The 22,803-nt window shown below is 35.2% G+C and overlaps 1 protein-coding gene across 1 annotated transcript in view; it reads right to left on the bottom strand.

The window, feature by feature from the left end:
• Positions 1 to 22,803, bottom strand: part of ZNF804B (zinc finger protein 804B) — a 562,233-nt gene that overhangs the window by 61,059 nt on the left and 478,371 nt on the right. The window contains exon 2 of the mRNA XM_037836605.1: positions 18,941 to 19,084. Coding sequence (XP_037692533.1) covers positions 18,941 to 19,084 — 144 coding nt within the window. The remainder of the gene's footprint in view (positions 1 to 18,940; positions 19,085 to 22,803) is intronic.

Here is a 22,803-nt window from a genome sequence, read left to right as displayed (position 1 = left end):
AAATGTGATTGATCCGGGACTGAAATTTTGGTCCTCTCATTCTGAAAGCACACTCTTTTCACTACTCTGGCCACTTCGATAGTCATGAATCAACTATAAGGTACATTTTCTCCTAACCAACTAAATATGTCAGTATGCATTTTGGAAAGTGTAAGTTCCACATAAATATTGAGCTATAAGGTAATATTTTATTCACATTTACATAATACAACCTTGTATTTTTAGAGCTCTTATAAGCTCATTCAAAAATACTTTCTCCCTATGGGATAAGTGAGACAGGTATTATTAACATGGTTTACAATTTGCAGAAGAGGAACTAAAACTAAGAAAAGCTATTCAGCTTTCCCAAATTCCCACTGCTCATTAGATGTGGAAACGACAGCTTTAAACATCAGGTCTGGCATTCTGTCCTCTCTTTCATACTACCTTCATGACTTAGCAGTGTTAAAATCCTTCCTAATGTTTGGCATGCAACATCTGAAAAATAGATCAGAATTTTTACAAGTATGTTAATTAGAAAATAATATTCTGACTCTAAAAAAAGACTGCCAGATTCTAAATTTACAGTTCAGAACATTTCAATGGCACTCCAAGAAAATACATGGTGAGGTATAATTCATTAATGTAAGCCATGTTCATTTTCTCAGATAATAATGCTAACTCTGAATTCTAAGAAGATAATTTTGTAACAGGCTAAAATTGTGTATGGTAATACATACATTTATTCTCAGACACATAAGCGTAATTTTAAATCTCACTACAGTTTAGGATCCTGACAGCTTTACAGATTGCCAAGAAATGAATGTAATAAAATGTAAATCTCTAATTATCCCAAGTGACCAGCTGAATGTCACATACGCTTCAAATATATTGGAAAGTTCTATTTTTAATTATCTTGAGAGAGAACCAATTCTTCTCTCTATATGAATGAATGGAGCATTGCCATACTTTAGTGAATTGCATATTAATCTTTTCCTTCCTTCTTTCAATCCCCATGGAAAATTTTATAACTCTCATGAGTGTTGGCTTAGTATATTATTTATGTATGTATTTGTCCTACCTTTGCTGCTATACTCACCTCTTCTCTCTAGTCTCCTTCATCTAAAATACATTTTGTACTTTGCACTTTGCCTGAGACTTTATTGGTTCTAAAAATGAAACCTAGACAGCTGGGCAGCATGAACATATAAGCTTCCTGAAGGCTGAAGACATGTTTTACAGAAATTTTCCTCGTGAATTACTTTGGATGGATCTTTGCAAATGGTAGGGGCTAAACAAACATTGGTTGAATTGAATTAATACTGAAGGCTGAAAAAAAAATAAGAATTTACCTGCCGTGTAATTGGCAAATGCAATTACACTTGCTATACATTATAACTGGATGTGTATTTGAGAAGCTACAAAAACTTGGGAACCAGCTTCAAAAATGGAAACATAAAGAAAAAAAGTAGTTTTTAAGGTGGTTTTGAATCAAAATAAATTTAAAGCCTTATGTTTTTAAGAACAGTTATTTTAGAACCTGTTTCTAATCATTTGTTCTGAGTGCTAAGTCATGGTGAGAGGACTAAAGGAAAAACATTTCATTTCGGTTTGGCCAATTATTCTACTCTTCAAAAATATCCCTCCTTTGGCCCAAATCAAAACAGTCATCAGGTTTTGCCTGAGTACAAAGAATACAATCAAACCTTGTAACCGTTCAAAACGACCCTACAGAACAGATGAACATCACTGCTACTATTCTGGACAATTAAGTTGCTTTTAATTCTATGTGTAGATTACCAGAATGCTTTTTTTTTTTGTAAAGGGCATCCCTTACACCTTAGCTTTTTCAACTGTATTCATATTAGCTTATTCAAAAGTGAGTCTCAAATGTATTCCAGTTTCCTTAATGATACATGAAACATTCAGACTATCAAATTTTATACCCAAATATCATTCAGACTTTGGATATGGCTTTAGCTCACTACTGACCACCATTATTTTGTGGAAAATCTTTTTGTTTATTTTGGCTTTTGACTCTATGGAAAGGGCTTCATTATGGTATAAAGAGAAGTAAGCTTAAGATATTCCTTTGTCTGATAATGCTTATAGAAATTATACAATCTGCAATTATTTGTGATTCAGATCCTTCAGATATTTCTCCTGACACATAAGATAGAAATGTGCAGTAGAGCAAAGAAAAATTTGATCAATCTTTTAAATTTTTTGGTTTGTCATTTGGTGATATTTGATGAACTGGACAACTGACATTCCCATTGCAAACAACAGAAAGATGAGGATACCATTACATGCAGATAAAAAAAAAGTTTTATTACAGAAGTGGCATTTATTGGGTTAAGCACCTCATTGAATAAGTTTACTTTGGTATTTAATTTTCTGGGAATCCTACATAGAAGGTAAAATTTATTCCTGAATGAGGTTAAATAGACTCCTAGATCTAGGGTTAAAACCTACTCTGATTTCTAGAGTCCAAAGCTACTCTAGTAATTAATTACTCTGGACATGTTACTGGTAAGTTCAATACAGTTCCACCCATGTAGCTGATAACTAAATAAGGAAAAGTGTTCTGAACCATAGCGTTCTGGTGCTGGCTTTCAGGAAATCCTCCATCACATGGCAATCTTTATTTTCCTGTCCTCTCTTCTGGTTTGTCCTAACTGACTGCGTCTCAATTTCCTCTGCTTATAAGGACTCCAGTCCTATGGAAGAGGCCCACCCTGATTCAGTGTGGCCTCACCTTAATTACTAAAATCTTCAGAGGTCCTATTTACAAAAGGGTTCACACCCACAGGACCAGGGTTTGGACTTGAACATGCCTTTTGTTGGGGACATGATGCAGTCCCCAAGTATAGGTTTCCTTCTGACTCCATGATAGGCACTCAATATAACTAAATTTTAAATATATACCATAAAAACCTTCAGATAACTCATTTTCTTGATATAAAGCCATTATAGGAGTTACAGGCTTATAAAAGACTTGAAAAGGTTTTAATCCAACAGGTCAGGGAGCAGATGAGGAGGGGTTGGGATAAAAGGGATATGAACCATACACTCAGCTGTTCTTCATATGTGAAATTAAGGCAACTCACTTTCCATGCATAAAATAAAGAAAAGGAAAAGGGGATACCACAGAATAATAATTCTTAAACAAAAGGCATAATTTTAAGGTTATATTCTTCAACAATTCATTGGCTTATATTTAATAATTCCATTTTAAAAGTGAATATTATATTATTTAGGTATATATTTTTCAATTTATCTTGGAGGATAAATTAGAACTTTGTATTGCTTGAGTTAAAATTTCTAATAGTGCTCTGCTGAAATGGCTTTGTGGTTAAGTTGACGATTCATCTATATCTTACAAACAGAATGACTTTATTCCTAACAATTTTATGACTAAAATGAAAAGATTCATGTTTTATTGTATAAAATGTTGAGGCTTTTACTGCATGCCTGGGAGGAGATATGAAACTACTCCTTTCTCTGGAATAATCGTATCTCTGTTTTTCAGTGTTCCTGCAGTCCACCCCGCAAACAGAAGCCAGTCTCTACATTTAGATGGATTTTATTTAGGCTTTATAATTTACATAATGAAATCAAGAACATGAGTCTTCATTTAAACTGCAATGTAAAATGACTATATTTCAACACTTCCCATTGGATAAACCTCCAATTCATGATTGTGAAATACTTACCAAAAGAGAATTTCATGAAGGGTGCAAAATACATTTAATTTTTCTGGCCAAAATTACATTCTAGGTAAGTCATACAAGCACATATCTTTGTACCCTGACACAATTTTATTAGTTTTTCATAGAATTATCTTAAAAAAAAAAAAAAAACAAAAAACCCACTGCTATAGTTACTCTTAAATGTATAGAATTGGTCAGACATTTTAGAAAGAAAAAAAGAGTAAATCAAACACAAAATAAGTAGAAAGAAGGATATACTAAATATCAGAACAGAAATGAGAAATCAATGAAGTACAAAACAAAAAAATGGAAAGTAACAAAAGCAAAAGTTTGTTCTTTGAAAAGATCAAATAAATAAATAAGTAAATAAATAAACAAAACTTTAGCTAGAATTACCAAGAAAAAATAGGGAAATTATAAGTCACCAAAAACAGAAATAAAATAGGGGATATTGCAACTGATCTCAGGGTAACCAAAACATTAAGAAAATATTATGAACAATTTTAGGTCAACACATTTGACAACTTATGCATAGTGAGTGAATTCCTACAAAATTGGAAATCACCAAAATTGAGTCAAGGAGAAACAGAAAATCTGAATAAACTTTTATCAAGTAAAGAAATTGAATTAGTAATTAAAAATGCCTTCACTAGCAAATCCTATAAAATATTTAAAGAAGGAATGTATCAGTCCTACAGAAATGTTCTCGGAAACTGGAGCAGAAAGGAACACTTCCCACTCATTCTCTAAAGCTAATGTTTCCCTGATACCAAAGCCACACAAAGAAATTCCAAGAAAGTGAACTACAAATATGAACATACATGTGAACATAAACACAAAAATCCTTAACAAAATTTAGCAGACTGAATCCCGCAAAATATAAAAAAATGATTATACACATGGCCAATTTGAATTTATCTCTTGAATACAAGCTTGTTTTAATTTCCAAATTTCAATTAATCTAATTTGACACATTACGAGAATAAAGGACAAGAACTATATGTTCATCTCAAAAGATGCAAAAAATCATTAGACAGAATAGAACCTGTGCCAGTTGGATGTATTGTGTCCCCCCAAACACCATGTTCTTTAATGCAATCTTGTGGGCGCTGACGTATTAGTGTTGATTAGGTTGGAATCTTTGGATGAGGTTGTTTCCATAGAGATGTGACCCACCCGACTGCAGGTAATACCTTTGATTAAATTATTTCCATGGAGCTGTGCCCTCCCCCCCCATTCAGTGTGAGTCTAGATTAGTTTACTGGAGCCCTATGAAAGCTCACAAACAGAAGGGCCTCAGAGCAGCTGCATCTTAGAGAGATATTTTGAAGACTGCTGTTGAAAGCTGATGTTGACATTTTGGAGAATGCCATTTTGAAACAACCTAGGACCAAGCAGATGCCAGCCACGTGTCTTCCCAGCTAACAGAGGTTTTCCAGATGCCAATGGCCTTTCTCCAGTGAAGGTACCCTATTATTGATGCCTTACCTTGGACACTTTATGGCCTTAAGACTGTAACTTTATAACCAAATAAACCCACTTTATAAAAGCCAATCCATTTCTGGTGTTTTGTAAAATAGCACATTGGCAAACCAGAACGGAACCCATTTGTGATTTATAAACAAAGCAGAGCAAAACAAAACAACCTCTCTACAAAGTAAGAACAGAAAAAATTCCTCAGCCTATTAAGGGTGTCTATTAAATTCTGTAACTAACCTCTTACTCAGTGGTGGCAGAATGCTCTCTGCCTAAGTTCTGAAATAGAGCAAGAAAAGCTCTTTACACCACTATTATTCCACATTGCACTGGTGTCCTGTGCAATAAAGCATTGAAATCATCTGCAATAAAGCAATAAAAAGAAATTAAAGGCATAGGTCAGAAGTGAAAAAGTAAAACTGGCTTTATTTACAGGTGACATGAAGTTGTATATAGAAAATTGTAAGAACTATAACAATAAATTCTAGAGCTAATAAGAAAGATCAAGGAATATGAGAAAAATATAAAAAAATTGTATTCCCATGTAGTCGCAAAAAAAACCAGAAAATGAAATTAAAACAATTTCATTCACAATAGCATCATACTGGATAAAATAGAAATAAATATACCAAAAGAAATAATAAAAGACATGTATACTGTAAACTTCAAAAGATTACTACAATAAACTAAAGAAAACCTAAGCAAACAGATGTATTTATGGATTGGAAAAATTAATATTTTTAGGATAGAATTTGTCCCCAAATTAATCTATAGATTCAATGCAATCAATTCAATGCAAGCAAATCCTAAAATTTATATCAAATTTCAAAGTCTTAGGATGGCAAAAACAATTTTGAAAAATAACAAAATTGTAAGACTCATAATATCTGATTTTAAAAATTACTACAAAGGTATGGTAAAAAGAGTGGTTTTGCAATAAATATGCAGTTCAATGGAATAGAATGGAGAACTCAGAAATAAACTCACATTTATAGTTAAATTATTTTCAACAAAGCTTCCAAGGCAATTCATTGTGGCAAATAGAGTCCTTTCCACAAATCTTGCTGGGACAATTGAGAATCCATATGTGATCACTGAACTTGGACCCTTACCTCACACTACACAAAAAAGTTAACTTAAATGGGTCATAGACATAGATATGAAAATTAAAACTATAAAACTTCCATGAAAAATATTGGAACAATTTTGCAATCTTGGGTTGTGCAAAGATTTCCTAGATATAACCCTTAAGAGAAATATTTGGCTTCATCAATCTTAAAAACTTTTGCTCTCCAAAAGACACCAATAATAAAAGGAAAAAACAAGCCAGAGACTGAGAGAAAATATTTGTGAATATGTATCTAATAAAGGAGCTATGTCCAAAATATATAAAGAACTCTTAAAACTCGATAATAATAAGACAACCCAGTTAAAAATGAGCAAAATTTGTCAATAGAAACTTCATCTAAGAAAACAGAGGAATGGCAACTAAGCAAATGAAAATATCTTTGACATCATCAGTCCTTGGGGAAATCAAATTAAAATCACAATGACATAACATTGTATGTTTCAGTTTGCTAATGCTGCCGGAATGCAAAACACCAGAGATGGATTGACTTTTATAAAAAGGGTTTATTTGGTTACACAGTTACAGTCTTAAGGCCATAAAGTGTCCAAGGTAACACACCAGCTATCGGGTACCTTCACTGGAGGATGGCCAATGGTGTCCAGAAAACCTCTGTTAGCTGGGAAGGCACGTGGCTGGTGTCTGCTCCAAAGTTCTGATTTCAAAATGGCTTTCTCCCAGGACATTCCTCTCTAGGCTGCAGTTCCTCAAAAATGTCACTCTTAGTTGCACTTGGGATATTTGTCCTCTCTCAGCTTCTCTGGAGCAAGAGTCTGCTTTCAACAGCCATCTTCAAACTGTCTCTCATCTGCAGCTCCTGGGCTTTCTTCAAAGTGTCCCTTTTGGCTGTAGCTCCTCTTCAAAATGTCACTCACAGCTGCACTGAGTTCCGTCTGTTATGTCAGCTCATTTATATGGCCCCACTGATCAACTTAGACCCACCCTGAATTGGTGGGGCCACGCCTCCATGGAAATATCTCATCATCACCTACAGTTGGGTGGGGCGCATTTCCATGCAAATCTAATCAGCACCAAAACGTCTGACCCACAAGACTGCATCAAAGAATATGGCTTTTCTTGGGGGACACAACATTCAAACCAGCACATATGTTTTAAAAGGTCTGGAGATATTTTTTGGACAATCAGATTAGATCCAAAAGGAAGAACTGAATAGAGAAAGGAATAGAGCCCAGTATAGGCCTGGCAGTGCTGATGGCATTATACATTTTGGAGAAAGAGGAAAAAGAAAAATCTGACACAACAGATGCACTAATAGGTGAGACTTTCAGAAGAAAGATGGATGAAGGAAAATTTAGAAAGTTTTGAGGTGTCATGTAAAGAAATCCCCTTTCTGTGCTTTCTCCTAAGATTCAGTAAATATTTGTTTCTTTCTTTTGCATTTCTGATGCAGACTTCTGTTCTATTGAATTCAGCAGAAATCTGAGATTATTCACAGAGTACACATGACTTTGCCTGACATCTATGGCATACCAGAAGCCTTTGGCCAATAAAATCTATTATTAATTGCTGATCAAATACTCCCTGCCTTCTGTGTATTATTTAAGTTACTTCAGCGCACAGTTCCTCTCGCAGTGCTGGAGTTGGGAGATGGATCATTGTAAAATTATAAATCCTGTCTTTCTAGTATTTCTCAAACAAATCCACTTCTTTTTTCTTCCCATGGCCCCAACTGGAAATCATTCCTTCATCATATCTTACCTATTTAACTGCAAAAGTCCTCTCTCTTACCATCCTTTTCCTGGTATTGGCTAGTGCTCTAGCTCATCCTACAGTGTATCTAGAGTGATTGTTTGAAAGCAATGTTTATCACATCTCCCTAGTGTAAAACCCTTTAGTAATTCTCCAGAGATTTTGCAATAAAGATTTCTTAGCATATCATATCTCATTGCTTCTAAAAACATGTCTTAAAAACTTTGGAATTAGAATGAGTTGTGCACTTGATGGGGTGCCATCTTTTAAGTGGCATCTTTTCTTTTTAAGAGGTAAATAGTTGTGTTTTTTACAATAAATGGAATCTTAGCGTTGATAAAAAACGGTAGTATAGAAGGACCCTGAAGATTTTGTCTCCTTTTACTTCTCCAAATTCATTTCTAAACTCCTTCATTTCCTCTTTTGTCCCCTCCTTCACATCCCTCCTTTACCTTAAGTCATCTTATATCTGAACCAGTTGTCTGATCATATATGTCCTCACACCTTAGGAGATTCCCAGTGAGGTCTTCCACTTGGACATCCCCACCTCTAGGAGGCCCAATTCCACTGCACCTTCATGCTCCCTCTTCTCTTACACTTACCTCAATCCTATCTTACCATATTTGATTTTCAATATCCAAGTGCTTATCCACATATCTTTCCATATTTAGATGGCTAAGGGTTTCTTATTTATTTTTATATCAGAAAAACACACAGTGCCTAACATAAATGCTTTTTGAATAAATGATTGAAAGACTACTAAATGAATGCAATGCAGGACTGGCATGATTTGTGTTGAACATTTTTAGTGATTGGTTATGATAATATTTTCACACTGCTTTTGTTGGGGGATTATGCTTTTGTTTTCTCTATCCTCCAGGGACCATTATTTAAATTTTCTTTATCCATAAATATAGTTTTCCTAGCCTATTTTATAGCTTTTCCAACTTGCATTCTAGCTTCTTGATGAAATATTTTAGCATATTATAACGACTCCATGTTGAATGAATTGTGAATGAAATTAACCCTGCAATTTTTAACAATAGTTTCTATTATTCCATTGTTCAAGATTTACAGAGGGCCATAATATCCTCCTAATCTGTTAAGTTCTAATGAGTATCCATTGAATATACAGCAGTGAAGAACCCTACAGCAATCTAAATTAACTGCTGACAGTTCAGGTAATGAGATTATACCCATTATATTCACACAGCCAAAATACTGAGGAGCTTTGGGTCAAGTCTGAGTTCATTACCCACACAGGTTAATGATAAGGACAGAAGAGCAAAGGGATCAATATTTCACATAATTCAGTTTTTAATTCATTATTTCCCTCTGTATTTCCATGCGATTATGCCAGTCATACATTGCAGAAGAATGGGTGTTTACTCTCTGGAGAAACTGAACCAGGTAGGATCTAGTCTTAGGGGCCTCTGGTACAACTTAGGGCTGAGCTACAAAGCCATGTAAAATAAAAAAAGACTATGTGAAAATGGGCATACTGGTGAGACTCCAAGACTTCTCTCTGTCAATGGCTTCCAAAAAATCCATAGATAGTGACACTTGGCAGTTACCCAAAGAAAAATGGTGAATTACTACCTTATCACAGCAAATCGAAGCATGCCATCTGCCAAACCCAACCCACGCACAACAAAACATCCAGTCAAACTTCAGTTATAAATAAGAATGAACAGGTGAAGAATCAAGTATTACAAGATATTTGAGGAGAACCTCTAACATGTAAAACAAAGATTAAAACCAAGCACTGTCTTTCTCTGTCTTCATCGCTTTCTCTGTTTCTCTCTCAACACATACACACGATTTGAATAAAAGTTCAGTAGAGACATTCGAAGGTAAAAGTGGGGAAAACTTACAGAAATTTGACTTTAGAGACTGTAGTGGATTGAATTGCATACCCCAGCTTGTCACGTTCTTGGTCTTGGCCCGCCTTCTAGTGGGTGTAGACCCAATGTAAATAAGATCTCTTCAAGGTGTTACTTCAGTTAAGGTGTGGCCCAGCTGGAGCAGGTTGAGCTTTAATCGGCATTTACTGAAGTTCTTTATAAGCAGAATGAAAGACAGATGAAGAAAGAAGCCACAGGGAGCAGCAGGAAGCTGCAAGTCAAGGGAACCCAGAAGAGAAAGGAGAAGACACCACCACACGCATTACCATCTGACAGAAAAGCCAGTGACTGGGAGGATGCAGGCCGTCAGCCCCAGAACACCACAGTCTTATGGGAGGAAACCTTGCCTTGCTGACACCTTGATTTTGGACTTCTATCCTCAAAACCATAAGCTAAATAAATTCCCATTAAGTCAATTCATTGTGTGGTATTTCTTTTAGCAGTTAGGAAACTAAATCAGAGACCAATAAATTGAAAAAAAGCAAGAAAATAATTAAATTTAGAAGAGTAATTCTGGAATTTCAATCTCCAAAGTACAAGATTTTGAAAGAACAGAGAAATAGTAATAGAGGAAATTGCAAAAGAAATAATATAAAAAGGCATTTCCCAGAACAAATGACATGATTTTCTAAATTAACGGTGCCCTGCACAGTCATTTGAAAGCAGCCCATCCCGAAGCAAGTCATTGTGGATTGTTAGCATAGTCAGGGTGTTTGGAACACCATGCATGGACCTAATTCCTGGCCTCTGCACTTGGCATTCCAATTGCCTGAAACACTCTCCCTCTGATAGAATTGCCCCATCATGTCTTTTAAGGCTTTGCTCACAATTGCCTCTTTGATCAGGTCTTCACTGAAATATCCAATTAAAATTCTATTTGCCCCAAAGAACTTCCTATCTGCATCACTGCTTTATTTTTTCCATTGCTTGTAGGACCATCTGATACACTATTTAGCTATTTTATACATTCATTTTCTGTTTTGCCACACTCATTAGGATGTTGACTTCACCAGGAGGGAAAGGGTTATCTGTTTTTGATTTTTTTTCCTTGCTGTAGCCCAGAATTTGTCACAGTGCCTGATGCATAGCAGGCACTAAATAAATGTTTGCGGTAAGAAGAAATGAAGAAAAGTTTCAAGAAAGGATCAGTACTCAAAGTGGCATATGATACCTCAATAGCAATAATAAAAGCTGAAAAATAAATCAAGAGTGAAGGGAGCATAAAGACATTTTCAAACAAGGTCTCAAAAATTTTATCTTGTAAATATCATTTCTTAGGAAGTGACTGAACATAGGCTCCACCAAAACACAGGAAGCCATGGGAACCAAGAAATGAAATACAGTCTAAGAGAGGAGCAAAAGAATTCACAATATGATGGTGATAAGGAGGCCAAAAATAATAGCTGTGCAACAGACTTAGAGTGCAATCAGTCCACACTGGAGCAGTAATCAGAGTACACTATGCAAGAAGTCTCCAAAGAAAGGGAGAGAGGGAGAAAGAAAGGATCTGACTGATTACATGATTTATCTGATATTTTTGTATTGAGACTTTATTCTCATATCTGGTAAATAGTTCAAAGAAAAATTGGTGATAGGAAGTGACATGGAATTGAGCAAAGGTAAGAATAAGGCAGTTTCTAACTTCAGGTGAAAAAAAAAGTTAGAAAGAAAATATAATCATAAAACAATCCTATTACTTTATGCAGCTCAGCTGAAAAAGTATCTAGGATCCACAATACTATAAATATTGACTATTGATTTAACAACACAATAAAACATGGATCTACATGGGCTGACAAGATATAAGTGAAAAACGTATGAAAACAGAATATAGTTAAAAGAAAAACTTTTCATGCAGTTCAGGATCTCACAGCTTGGTTGGGCAATTCATGAATGGGGCAGCATCTCATTCAGAAAGTAGAAGGAAGCTCTGCACAGAGATGGTGGAAAGGAGGAGCTTATACAGAGCAAATACGGAAGCAAGTGAGGAAATGTTCTGATTGGCTGACTTAAGTATCCAATTTACTTAGGGGCATTTAACAAAGTGGTTAGTATAGCAAACCTGTCCATTTTTAATAGGCTATCCCTACCAGACTGATACCAGCTGATCACTAAATGTTGCAACACTTGCAACTTTGTTGGAACTTCTCTGTTCTCTTAAAGTCCTGTCCATGGTCAGTTTTTACATTTAAAAAAGTCCCTGCCATGTCTTGGAAAGGAGACTGTTCCCAGCAACCTCCAATGTGGGTGGCCATTTTATTTTTTATTTATCAGTATGTATAGGATAACTGCACTTATGTTTTTCTTTTAAGTTCATAATTTGATAGTAAATGTTCAGAAAGTTATCTGAAAAGGTATGGATCAAATTATTATTGACTTTTAATCATGGTTCTATACTTCAGTATTATTTGAAAAAAAAGTATCCAAACTTTTTTTAAAAATTAAACTCAGTATAGAATATGGACACAAAGCATTTTAATTCTTATATATTACTCTAGCTTATTTGTATCATAATCTAGCCTCTCTCTTTTCAACATATGTTTCGATTGTTTCTGGTATTTTTCTATATTAAACATCCTTATATATACATCTTTAGAATTTGTATGATTATTTTTCTATAATGCATGTAAAATGGAATTGTTGATGGGAAAAAAAAATCACATTTTAAGGCTTTTGATAAGTAATTAAAAGGAGACAACTGAAAGATTGAAACAATTTATAAACCACATGCAAATTTCAAAAATATCTATTTTCCCACATCTTGTCGCCTCTGAGTAGTATCATTCTTTTTAAAATATTTGACAACCTTATTGAAAAAAATCATCAATTTTGTATTTATTTGATTATAGTGATGTAAACCATGTGTTTGTGTTTATAAACCTCTATCTTTTGAATCTGCCTCCTCTCTCTCTCCCTCTCATTGTCACTGTTAATAAACTCTTATCAACTTTTTTTTTTTTTTTTGAACTCACACTGATTTATTACGATATGAAAAAGACTGAGTTTCTTTTGTGTAGGTGGAGAGTGGCAACAGCTGCAGTGGCTTTGTACATGGTTATTGACGTCACCCTTGCACGGTGACTCCTGCCCAAATCAGCACTAGCAAGGAGAGGAGGATGGACACCTGGCTGAGCAACCACCGCCCAGTCCACTGGGAAAAAGACCCTCAGACTATTGCATGGTCCTGGGGCTTGAAGGAGTATCCTGAGAAGGAAGGACAGACACTGACAGCCCAGCCTGACATTGTTGGGGGATGGAAGGGGATGAGTGCGAGTGAGCGCAGGGCTCTGGGGCCCAGGACTCTGTCCAATCCACCAGCTGTGTCCTGGTGCAGGCCCTCCCGGTTGACCACAGAGACAAGCTCTTCTCCTGGTGAAAGAACCCTTAAACTGCTATTAGAATTATTCATCTGTAGCAGAAATCTGATCATATCATTTGCTTGCTTAAAAGTCCTGGCAGACTAGTAATTTCTCACAGAATAAAGACTAAAATTCTTAGGATGGCACACCACATCAGCAGTAATATGAATTTTCTTCAATTCATATATGAAACATATATGATATGTCTTCATATCAGCCTTTTTTCAATAATTGTAAGCAACTTGAGAGTAGTGGCCCTGTCTTGTTCACTATAGTATTCACTTTATGCACTTAAGGATTGATTAATCAATGATGTGTGAATATCTTTATGTAGGAGGAGAGGGAGGCTGGGTTCATAATTGGCCTAAGTGATTATTATGGACTATTCATTCCAGATAACACAGTATTCATTTTTTTTTTTTTTTTAATCTTGACCACCCCAAAAACCAATTCAACTTTAAAAATTTATCGCCATATTGATGGGGTTAGTAACTAAAATGTGTTATCCTGAAATATATCATTGAGCCAATTTGGGGAGTATTGGGGGAAATATAAATCAAACTGTGAAGAATAAAGTGAGAGATAATTGGATTAAATTCTTTCAGCAGTCTTTGGGATATTTTCCTTTTAGAGTCAAGATGACAAAGAGTTTTGTTTTGATATTTCATTCTGAGCAGGTAGAGATGGGGAGAATCCAAAACAATATTTTAAGAATCAGTTTGAGTTCAAATCCAGACTTGTCAAGTGAACAACTCCCATTGAGTGAAAATAAATCCTATTGAGAAGCAAATGAAGATTAGCAGGATTAAGCTTCACATGTGGAGGATCTGAAAGTGGATTTGTTTTTATTACTGAAGATATTTTTATGGGTTAGTTGAATATGGATCTGTCTCACTTGTTTTCTCCTAAATTAAGATGCACCAGAATGTCTCTGGGGCAAGAGAGACTCTTGATGCTTGTGAGGATGTGTGTTATTTGTTCCAGTATTACACATTCACAGCTAATAGTATTGAGAAAGGGATTATGACTTGTAGGTAGTCTACAAGGAATTGTTACTGACATGTTAGCTGTATTTATAGTTATGGTGCTGTCATTATCCAAGTGATTGCAATTTGTATATAAAGTCAAATTGCTTTAGAAATAATTTCACCATTTATACAGAAGAAGTTCAAGGCAATAGCTAGAACAACTGAGTTATTTTTAAAACATGAGCTACATATAGAATGGGGTTAGCAAAGCTAGAAATTCAGGGATTTTTTTCCTTGCCTAAGAAATTTTTAAAATTCAGCTTTGCTGCCGATGTGTTATCTTTCTCTACCGGTAATACCTAAGAAAAATAACTTGGTTTTTGAAAAAATTATGGAAAAATATTAAATATCCAATGCAATTAATATAAAGCTGTGAATCCTAGACTGTTTTACTTCATTTGTTAAAAGTTATTTGCTGGATTGCCTGTCTAAAATTGTAGTACAGCTGTGAATAATGTAATCTTTGAAATAAAACAAACATATGATACTGCTATTTAAGTACAGGACAATAGGAAGCTTTAGAAATCACTTATTAAACTGAAGGATCCTGTGTTATTAAAAATGAGAGAAGGGAAAACAGAGATGAGAATTCAATGATTACTTTGTTTTTTTAGTTCTAAGTTGTTCTATTAGTGAGTAATGAAATTATTTCCATGTAAATTTGGATTAACTTCTAAGTGGATCAAAAAGACTATAATGTAGGACGTTCAACAGAAGAGGACAGGTATTTTGTCTAAATCCACAGAGAAAATAAAATTACGGCAACCGTTCATACTACTCAGGCAAAAACTATTCTCAGCTGAATCCCACCACCATCATAATCATCATCAAAATCAAGAAGACCCTTACTGAAGCAAGAACCAAATGATATATTTAGCTTTAGGATTTGGAAGAGAGAAAGAGAAGGGGAGGGGATAGGGGGGCAGGAGAATTTTGCACATTTTGCTTAATGCATACTTCCCTTTTCTGTGTATAAAATCCTGTTTCATTTAAAAGGGAAATTTTAAATTAGCTTCATTTTGAACTGAGGTAATTTTATAAATAATTTAGGCCAACAAAAATCTTTAGCCTGAAGCATTTCAATAGCTAAGAAAGCAGTCTTACAATGTCTGCTGCAAATTTAATCATTCCTGTGTTTCCCAAAGTGCGTAGCATGTGCACAAGTCTGCACAATATTAACAGCTTTTGAGAAAAAGGAATTTGGAAAATTCTGTGTTAAACCAGCTTACCATGAGGTCTCAGCCCCTTTGATATACTGATGTAAGGTGTGAATCTATGCATTAAATATGGAGAACACGTTGAAATATAGCCACAAGGTGTGAAGGTATCCCAGGCAGAGGGAAGATAATGAGCCAAGATGAGCAGGTGGAAAAGCATAAGGCATCTTTTGAGAAACTGTAGGGGAATTCTGGAGTTGTAGAAGACAAATCCGGAAATGAAGACAATTGCCAGACTGTCGAGGTTTTGAATGATAGTCTAAGTAGAGTAGTTCAGACTCTTAAAAGTCAGTCATTCAACTGTATAACAATGTAGCTTTTAAGGGGTGACAGTGTGATTGTGAAAACCTTGTGGATCACACTCCCTTTATGGAGTGTATGAATAGATGAGTAGAATAATGGGGACAAAAACTAAATGAAAAATAGGGTGGGATGGGGGAGGGGTGATTTGGGTGTTCTTTTTTATTTTTTATTCTTATTCTGATTCTTTCTGGTGTAAGGAAAATGTTCAAAAACAGATTGTGGGGATGAATGCACAACTGTATGATGGTACTGTGAACAATTGGTTGTACACCATAGATGATTGTATGGCATGTGAATATATCTCAATAAAACTGAATTGAATTAAAAAAAAATCAGTCATCAACCACTGCAAGTTTCTGAGGGTAGTGATGACATAAACATTGAGAAAATTCACGTGGCCGTAGGTAGATAGGTTGGTTTGAAGCAGGGAAAACTCTGGAAGCAGGGAGTCAGTAGAAGGCTCTAGCAATGATTCAGGAATGAGATTAAATATGGATGGTAAAAGTGATAATGCAAAATGAAAAATGAAAAGAAGATACATTGCAATAGAAGGACAAGGGGAATGAGAAACAGTTTAAAAGATTTCTAAAGAGCTCTCTGGGAGAGCGTTGGTGGCTTTAGTGCCCATAACGAACCATTTGCAGCTTCTCCATGGATTGTGTTGATAACTGCCTTCATGCTTTGATATGGGTTTTCTACCATATAGACCCTACCATTCTTGACTACCTGGTTAACTTCTATTCATCCTTTGAGAAATCCAGTGCACTTGACATATCTTCTTTCTTAAATCAGTTTTGTGTGTTCTCATAGTCTTAAACATACAGTTTTTATAACACTTAAATCCAGGAGTATTGAAGGTCTAGTGACTTGTCTATCTCCCCCCATTCCCAAAAGATTATCATCTTCCCTACATTCTTCCATTTGTCTACAATAACATACAGTAGAAACTCAGTCATAGATGCCTTTACATTTTTCTGGAACATGCTCAGGAATGGTGGAATGCAGGTAAACATAAAGACAAACAGAAACGGGCATATAGATGGAATAGAAGGATTGAAGAAAGGTGGTTATGTCAACATGTTGGTAAGCCAATGGAGATTAAATTAAAGAAAGCGATATAAAGGAAATTGATTAGGCAGAATTCAGAGCACCAGAGAGACTGTGTCATGCTGGTCAGGTGTGAAGGACTCATGCCCTGAAAGTCCTGTACTTTCTGCAATTTTCAAAAGATGCCTTATGCTCTTCTGTTTCCTCACACTAGCTTCTTATGTTTCCACTGTTGAGAGACAATCAGACCTCATATGCCTCCTCGTGAAGGAAACAATACACCCTGTAATATATTCCTACCGAGAAAAGAAGCAAATGGACCTGAATTTGACCAAGTCTTTAGATGTAATGACCATTTTAATGAATCACAGAAGACAGATGAAAATGCCAAAATAAAACATTGTTTGCCAGCAGAAAAATCTTGAATGTGGGAAACAAATGACCCGGATTCTTCTATATCTAAATTGCTAGGAGTAAAAGTAAAAGAGGGAGGGAAAATGCTATAGATTAAGGATATAAGAAACTTAAAGACATGCTAACAAAAAAAGTAAACATATTTACATCCTGATTTAAACAAGCCAAAATTTACAAATCATTTATCAAACAAATAGGAAACAAGACCACTAACTGATATGAAGAAATTACTGTTAAATTTTAGATATGATAATGGTATTGTAGTTGTGTTGTTTAAGCATACTTCTACATCTTGGAACATTTTTAGATGAAATTATATGTTTAGGATTTGCTTCAAAACAATTTAGTGGTGATGGTAGTGGGGTAAGTGGTGCTGGTATAAATGAAATAAAATTGACAATAAGTGATGCCACACAATGGTTCATTTATATATATATTTGAAATTCTCCATTTTATACCATTTTAAAATGTAGACTCCTGGACCCCTTCTCAGGATTTTAAAATTATTATCTGAGGGAGAGACTAGGAATCTGCATCATTAACAAATTCCAAGGTCAATATTATACATGCTAAGATTTCAAAATTGCAATCCTAAATTTTTTTTTTTTGCTCCATTGATCTTGCCCTTGTCACAGAAATGCAGACATGTATATACATGCCTTATCTATGAAGAAAGAAGTTGTGTCTTCATCAGCATTGCCTCTTCCAAGGCTTTTTATTAAGCGTGTCCTCAAGAAATATTACTGCGATTAGTCAAAATGTTTACCTGTGTTCACACTGAATAAATGTTTTAGAGCTAGATTATGCAAGACTTATCCACAGATTCCAAGATATCAAGTTCATTTGACATCAGGAGTGTGTACCTTCTCAGAGCTGTTAGCAATAATCCTCTGACCACTTGGAATTTTTTTTCTCAGTTGGTGGCATTTAATATTCTTAGTTCCTAAATTGCCAGTATCACCATATTTCAAACAACAAGGATAAGAGAAGAACAAAAAGAGAAGAACAAAAGCCTTGCCTTTCACAGAGAGATGGAGATAAAGAATATTAGCAGCAATGTAGAATATCTAGACAGATAAAACATATATGACCTTTTAAGGAAAATAACTGAAATGTTTCTTTTGGGAAAATGGGTTAAAGGCAAGTTTGGGTTTTGTTTTGTTTTATGTTTGCAATGGTTCCTTTATTAAGTAACAACTTTGACTCTCCTGAGAGGGTGTTCTTAGGAAAGAATAATCTTTTACTAAGAATTGTTTATCCAAAGACCTAGCATTTCCTATACCTGGAATCTATGAAAGAGCAATGTAATAGGGTCTGTCCTAATACTAATCCTAGGTTTCAGTTCTTCTGCTAACTAGCTAGGTGATTTTGAACATAACATTATTTTTCTTGAGTCTTGGTCTCCCATATATATTATTGTAAAATAAATAAATTCATTCTACTCTTAGATCATCTCTAGGTTTGAATACAGTTTTATGTTACCTCTGGGAAAAATATCTTCACTTAACTTTTAAACAGAAAATATCACCTTTCAAAGAAAAAGAAAGATATAAAACAGTCTCACCTCAGAGTCTTAGAAGAAAATAAATAAAGCCAAATTCATGCAGTTCTGTTCTGAGGATATAAATCCAGATGTGTGGAGGATTTTTCCCACTTTGGCTTACCTGCTTATGAGCATGATCATAAGAATTAATGTGATTGTCAAACTCCTGGTGTTTGTGATACTGCTTGTCACATAATTCACAGTAAAAGTTTGCCTTTACATCTTCCAGAGCCTTTGCTGTGGCCTTCTCCTTTTCTGCAAAATCCTTAAAAAAAAAAAAAAAAGAAAGGAAGAAAGAAAAGATATTAGTTACATTTCTCTCTAATAGCATAACCATGGTCTCCTGTTAATCAAGTTGGTATTTAATTTTATTGTGACTAAATGCATGTGGTGAGGCTCATTACTTTTTCTAGGACTCTATGGCACTGTGGAAGTAACTTTCAGCTTAGTGTTATTCGTACCTTATCAATCAATGTCTCATAAGTTCTCTCAGAGGAGCCTTCTGCTCCAGCTTGGTTGTTACTCATCCTTCCTCTTGCCACTCATCTCCAGGCTGTGGTTCTACTGACTCACCTAACTGCTTTACCCACCACCATTAACCTGTCCATCCAAAGACCCCTCTCAAACACAAGCTCCCGCTGTCTGTTTGAAACACCTGGTTCCCACAAGGCCTCTCTACCACGATATCTAACAGGCACCCTAATTACATTGTTAAATCTTTCACTTATTATTTCATGTACATTAGCCTCTCTGAGAACTTCAGCATTGGGCGTTGTTCTCTTGGCATGTAATGCCTTTTCCCACTCGGTTGAATTGATGAATTTCTTCCTGTGACTTGTCCAGGAGGAGAAAGCCTCCGTTGTCATAAGCATCATCAAGCACATCTCTGACCATTCCTACTTTATTTCCTTAACAAATCCTCTGATTTTATCCCTTAAATTTTAGTGTTCCTTTTTTTTTAACCCTTAAATTTTCATGTTCCATATAATTTCATCTTCAGCCCACTGTTCTATCCACCATACCCTTTCCTTGGGTGACTACACCTATAGTCTAATGTACCCATAATCTCCAAATCTAACCTAAGAGTCTTCCATTAGTGTCACTTCTGTTTATACTGTGTTCTTCAAAACTATTATCCTTACAATTAGTAGGAACTACCTTAAACATGGTTTTGATTACATCATTCCCCAGCTTAAAATCCTATTGTGTTCTCTCGTTGTCTAGAGAATGAGAATAGTGGCAAATACTTATCGAGAATTAACTATATGCCAGTTGTCAGGCCAAATACATGAATTATCTCATTTATTCCTCATAGCAACCTATCAGCTAGGTCTTATTTTTAGATGCATTTTACAGGTATATTACAAGCAAGGGTTAGAGAAGTCGCATGCTCATGGTTACCAAGTTAGCAGGTGATAGAGAAGGGATTTGAATTCAAGCAATCTATGCCTAGAGCCCTTGTTAATAAACACCTGTGGTCTACCATCTCCCTTTAATGCCAGCCCTCTTAATATGTCATGCAAGTGTGAAACTGGACTATCACCTACAGAGTTGGAATTGAATGGTTCTAGCTGTATACATCAGAAGTCTGGAGGGTGGGTCTCAGTCGAGTACAAGGTATCCTCTAGCCCAAACTTACCCATTAGCAGAAGAGGCAAATTAAATTTAGCACTTGCATGAGCTGCATAAAATCAGAGGACTAGGTAAAGGCAAAGCAGCAGCAAACTTTCCACTGTATCGTGCTGCTTCATCTAGCCAACCAGTTAGCTAGCGGCCAGCCATTCATTCATCTAAAACACCACTGAGGGTTCATACGCTCAAGAATCTCCTTACTGAGAAACTTTCAAATGCCATTTTCTTACTGGGCCCTACCATTGAGAAGTTTAGTCTAGTGGGAGAGAATTAGATGAAAAAGGTAAACGAAATTAGTTCTGGTAGAGTAGTAATCACAAGCTGTTATAAAGAATTACCCAGTTCAGACTACTGAAGAATAGGTGGAGGAAAATTTGGTGTTTTAGTTTTCTCTTTCATAGAATTAGATATACTGTAAGTGCTCCATAAATATTTGTCGTCTTTTTGTTGAATGACAGAATACTTTTACTGATTAGTCTGATAGGGAATTAAGGTGACCTTTACTCTCTGGAATAATTTCACAATCTTTAAAAACATTTAGAACTGTAAAGATGAAAGGAGTGAAAGGAGTCATTTATTCTCAGTATCTAGATTTTTAATTTAAAAAAAATAATAAAATTCATAATGATACAGTAGATATATATAAGAAAATTTGAAGTATAAACTCCATCATTGATTTGCCAGGTATTTAAATTTTCTTTCTCACAATTTGCCTAGAGAAGAAGGCTTTGGAACCTTATTTAACAGAAAAACATAACATTTATGAAACAAAAGAAAGCTTCCTGTTAACTATTCTCAATGACTCATTCAAAGGTTGAAAATGAATTACAAATTGAATATTACAGTTGTTTTAACAAGAGTTGGTTTTGAAACTACATAATGGCAAGGGGCATTTTACTTTGTCATTCAGTAAGAATTCTTTAGCAATTAATTATTTTTCAAAATTGATATCATGGGTGCAAGGACAGAAACTACAATTTCACACCAAGGATTTTATATCCGTGAATATAACAGGTGTGTCTGTAAAGTGGCAAATGTTCAGACTACAGTAAAGTTTTTAATTAGAAATACGGGTGTTTGCTACAAAATTAGTTTTATCATTATAACGATGATTACAAACTGAAACCCACTGAACTTGCATTGTGTACCATAAATATGCCAAGCATTTCACACTTGTTAATCCACTTAATCTTCACAATGACCCTCTGAAGTATGTTCTACTATTATTCTGTCTAAAGATATGGAAGGCAAGGTACAAAAATGTTTAGAAACTCGCTCGACAATGAAGAGCATAGGCTGCATTCAGACTTAGCTCTGCCTGAATCCAGAACTATCAATCATTGTGCTCACAGCTGCCCCAATTACTTAGCCTTTATCCAGATGCTACAGATGTTTGGGCTGTCTCAGCTTATTTGTGGATTCAGAATGATATGGCGCTCTTAATTCCCAGAGAGTGAAAGAGGACTAATCATAATTTTTAAACTCTATAAGGCATTTGAAGGTGAGAGAGAGGCAAAATAAAAGGTGGTAGTTCTATTTCCAGTGGTTGTGAATATGTGCCCTGATTATGAAAAGGGAAGAGAAGAAATCAATTGCTGTTCTTCACAGCTCCTTGCTGGTAATACCAGCTTGGAGCTTTGAGGATTGAATTCATATTCTTTGCGTGAAAGTCCACATTTGACCTTTCACAGTTATGTGTAAGAGACTGCTTTCAGAATTCTAATATTCTCTAACCTATTCTATTCTATTGGCCCCAAATAAAATTTTCTTCAAAGAGTGATTTCTTTTTTTCTCTTCTGACCAGGTGGCTGTCATTTATTCAGAAAACTCTTTTGGTTCCCATTACATTTATACATCTCTGTGACAGACTGGGTAATGCAAAACTCTCTTTAGTTGGACTTCCTTTTTTCTCCTTTCTATTTTTGTGATAGGGAGAAAACAATTTATTTTTTAAAGACTGACTAGCTCGAATGTCAGCCTCTATCTTAAAGCAGTTTAAACTCTCAGGATTTCAGTTATCTCAGTGTAAACTAATGGGGATAATAAGCAGCTTGCAGGAATTGTCAGGATAATAAGAGAAAAATTTTGTGTAAGCATATAGTACAGTGCATAGCAAAAAGTAGGTATTTGATATTTGGGTGATTGTGTGTGTGTGTGTGTGTGTGCATATGTGTGAGACTGTGTGCATCTGACACTAGAAAATTATTATTAAATAACAGCTTTCTCCCAAGAGTCGATAAAGAAATTTGCATTTTCTGATGAAAATTTGAGCAAGTGAGAGAGGGCCTCTTTAGCCCACTCTCTTATGTGAAAGCCTAATCACTGCCAGGTTTGTACATTAGGATTTCTAGC

This window comes from Choloepus didactylus, chromosome 5 (genome assembly GCF_015220235.1).
Source record: "Choloepus didactylus isolate mChoDid1 chromosome 5, mChoDid1.pri, whole genome shotgun sequence".
Taxonomy (NCBI): domain Eukaryota; kingdom Metazoa; phylum Chordata; class Mammalia; order Pilosa; family Megalonychidae; genus Choloepus; species Choloepus didactylus.
Note: the sequence above shows the minus strand (reverse complement) of the source record. Positions and strands in the feature narration are given on the sequence as shown.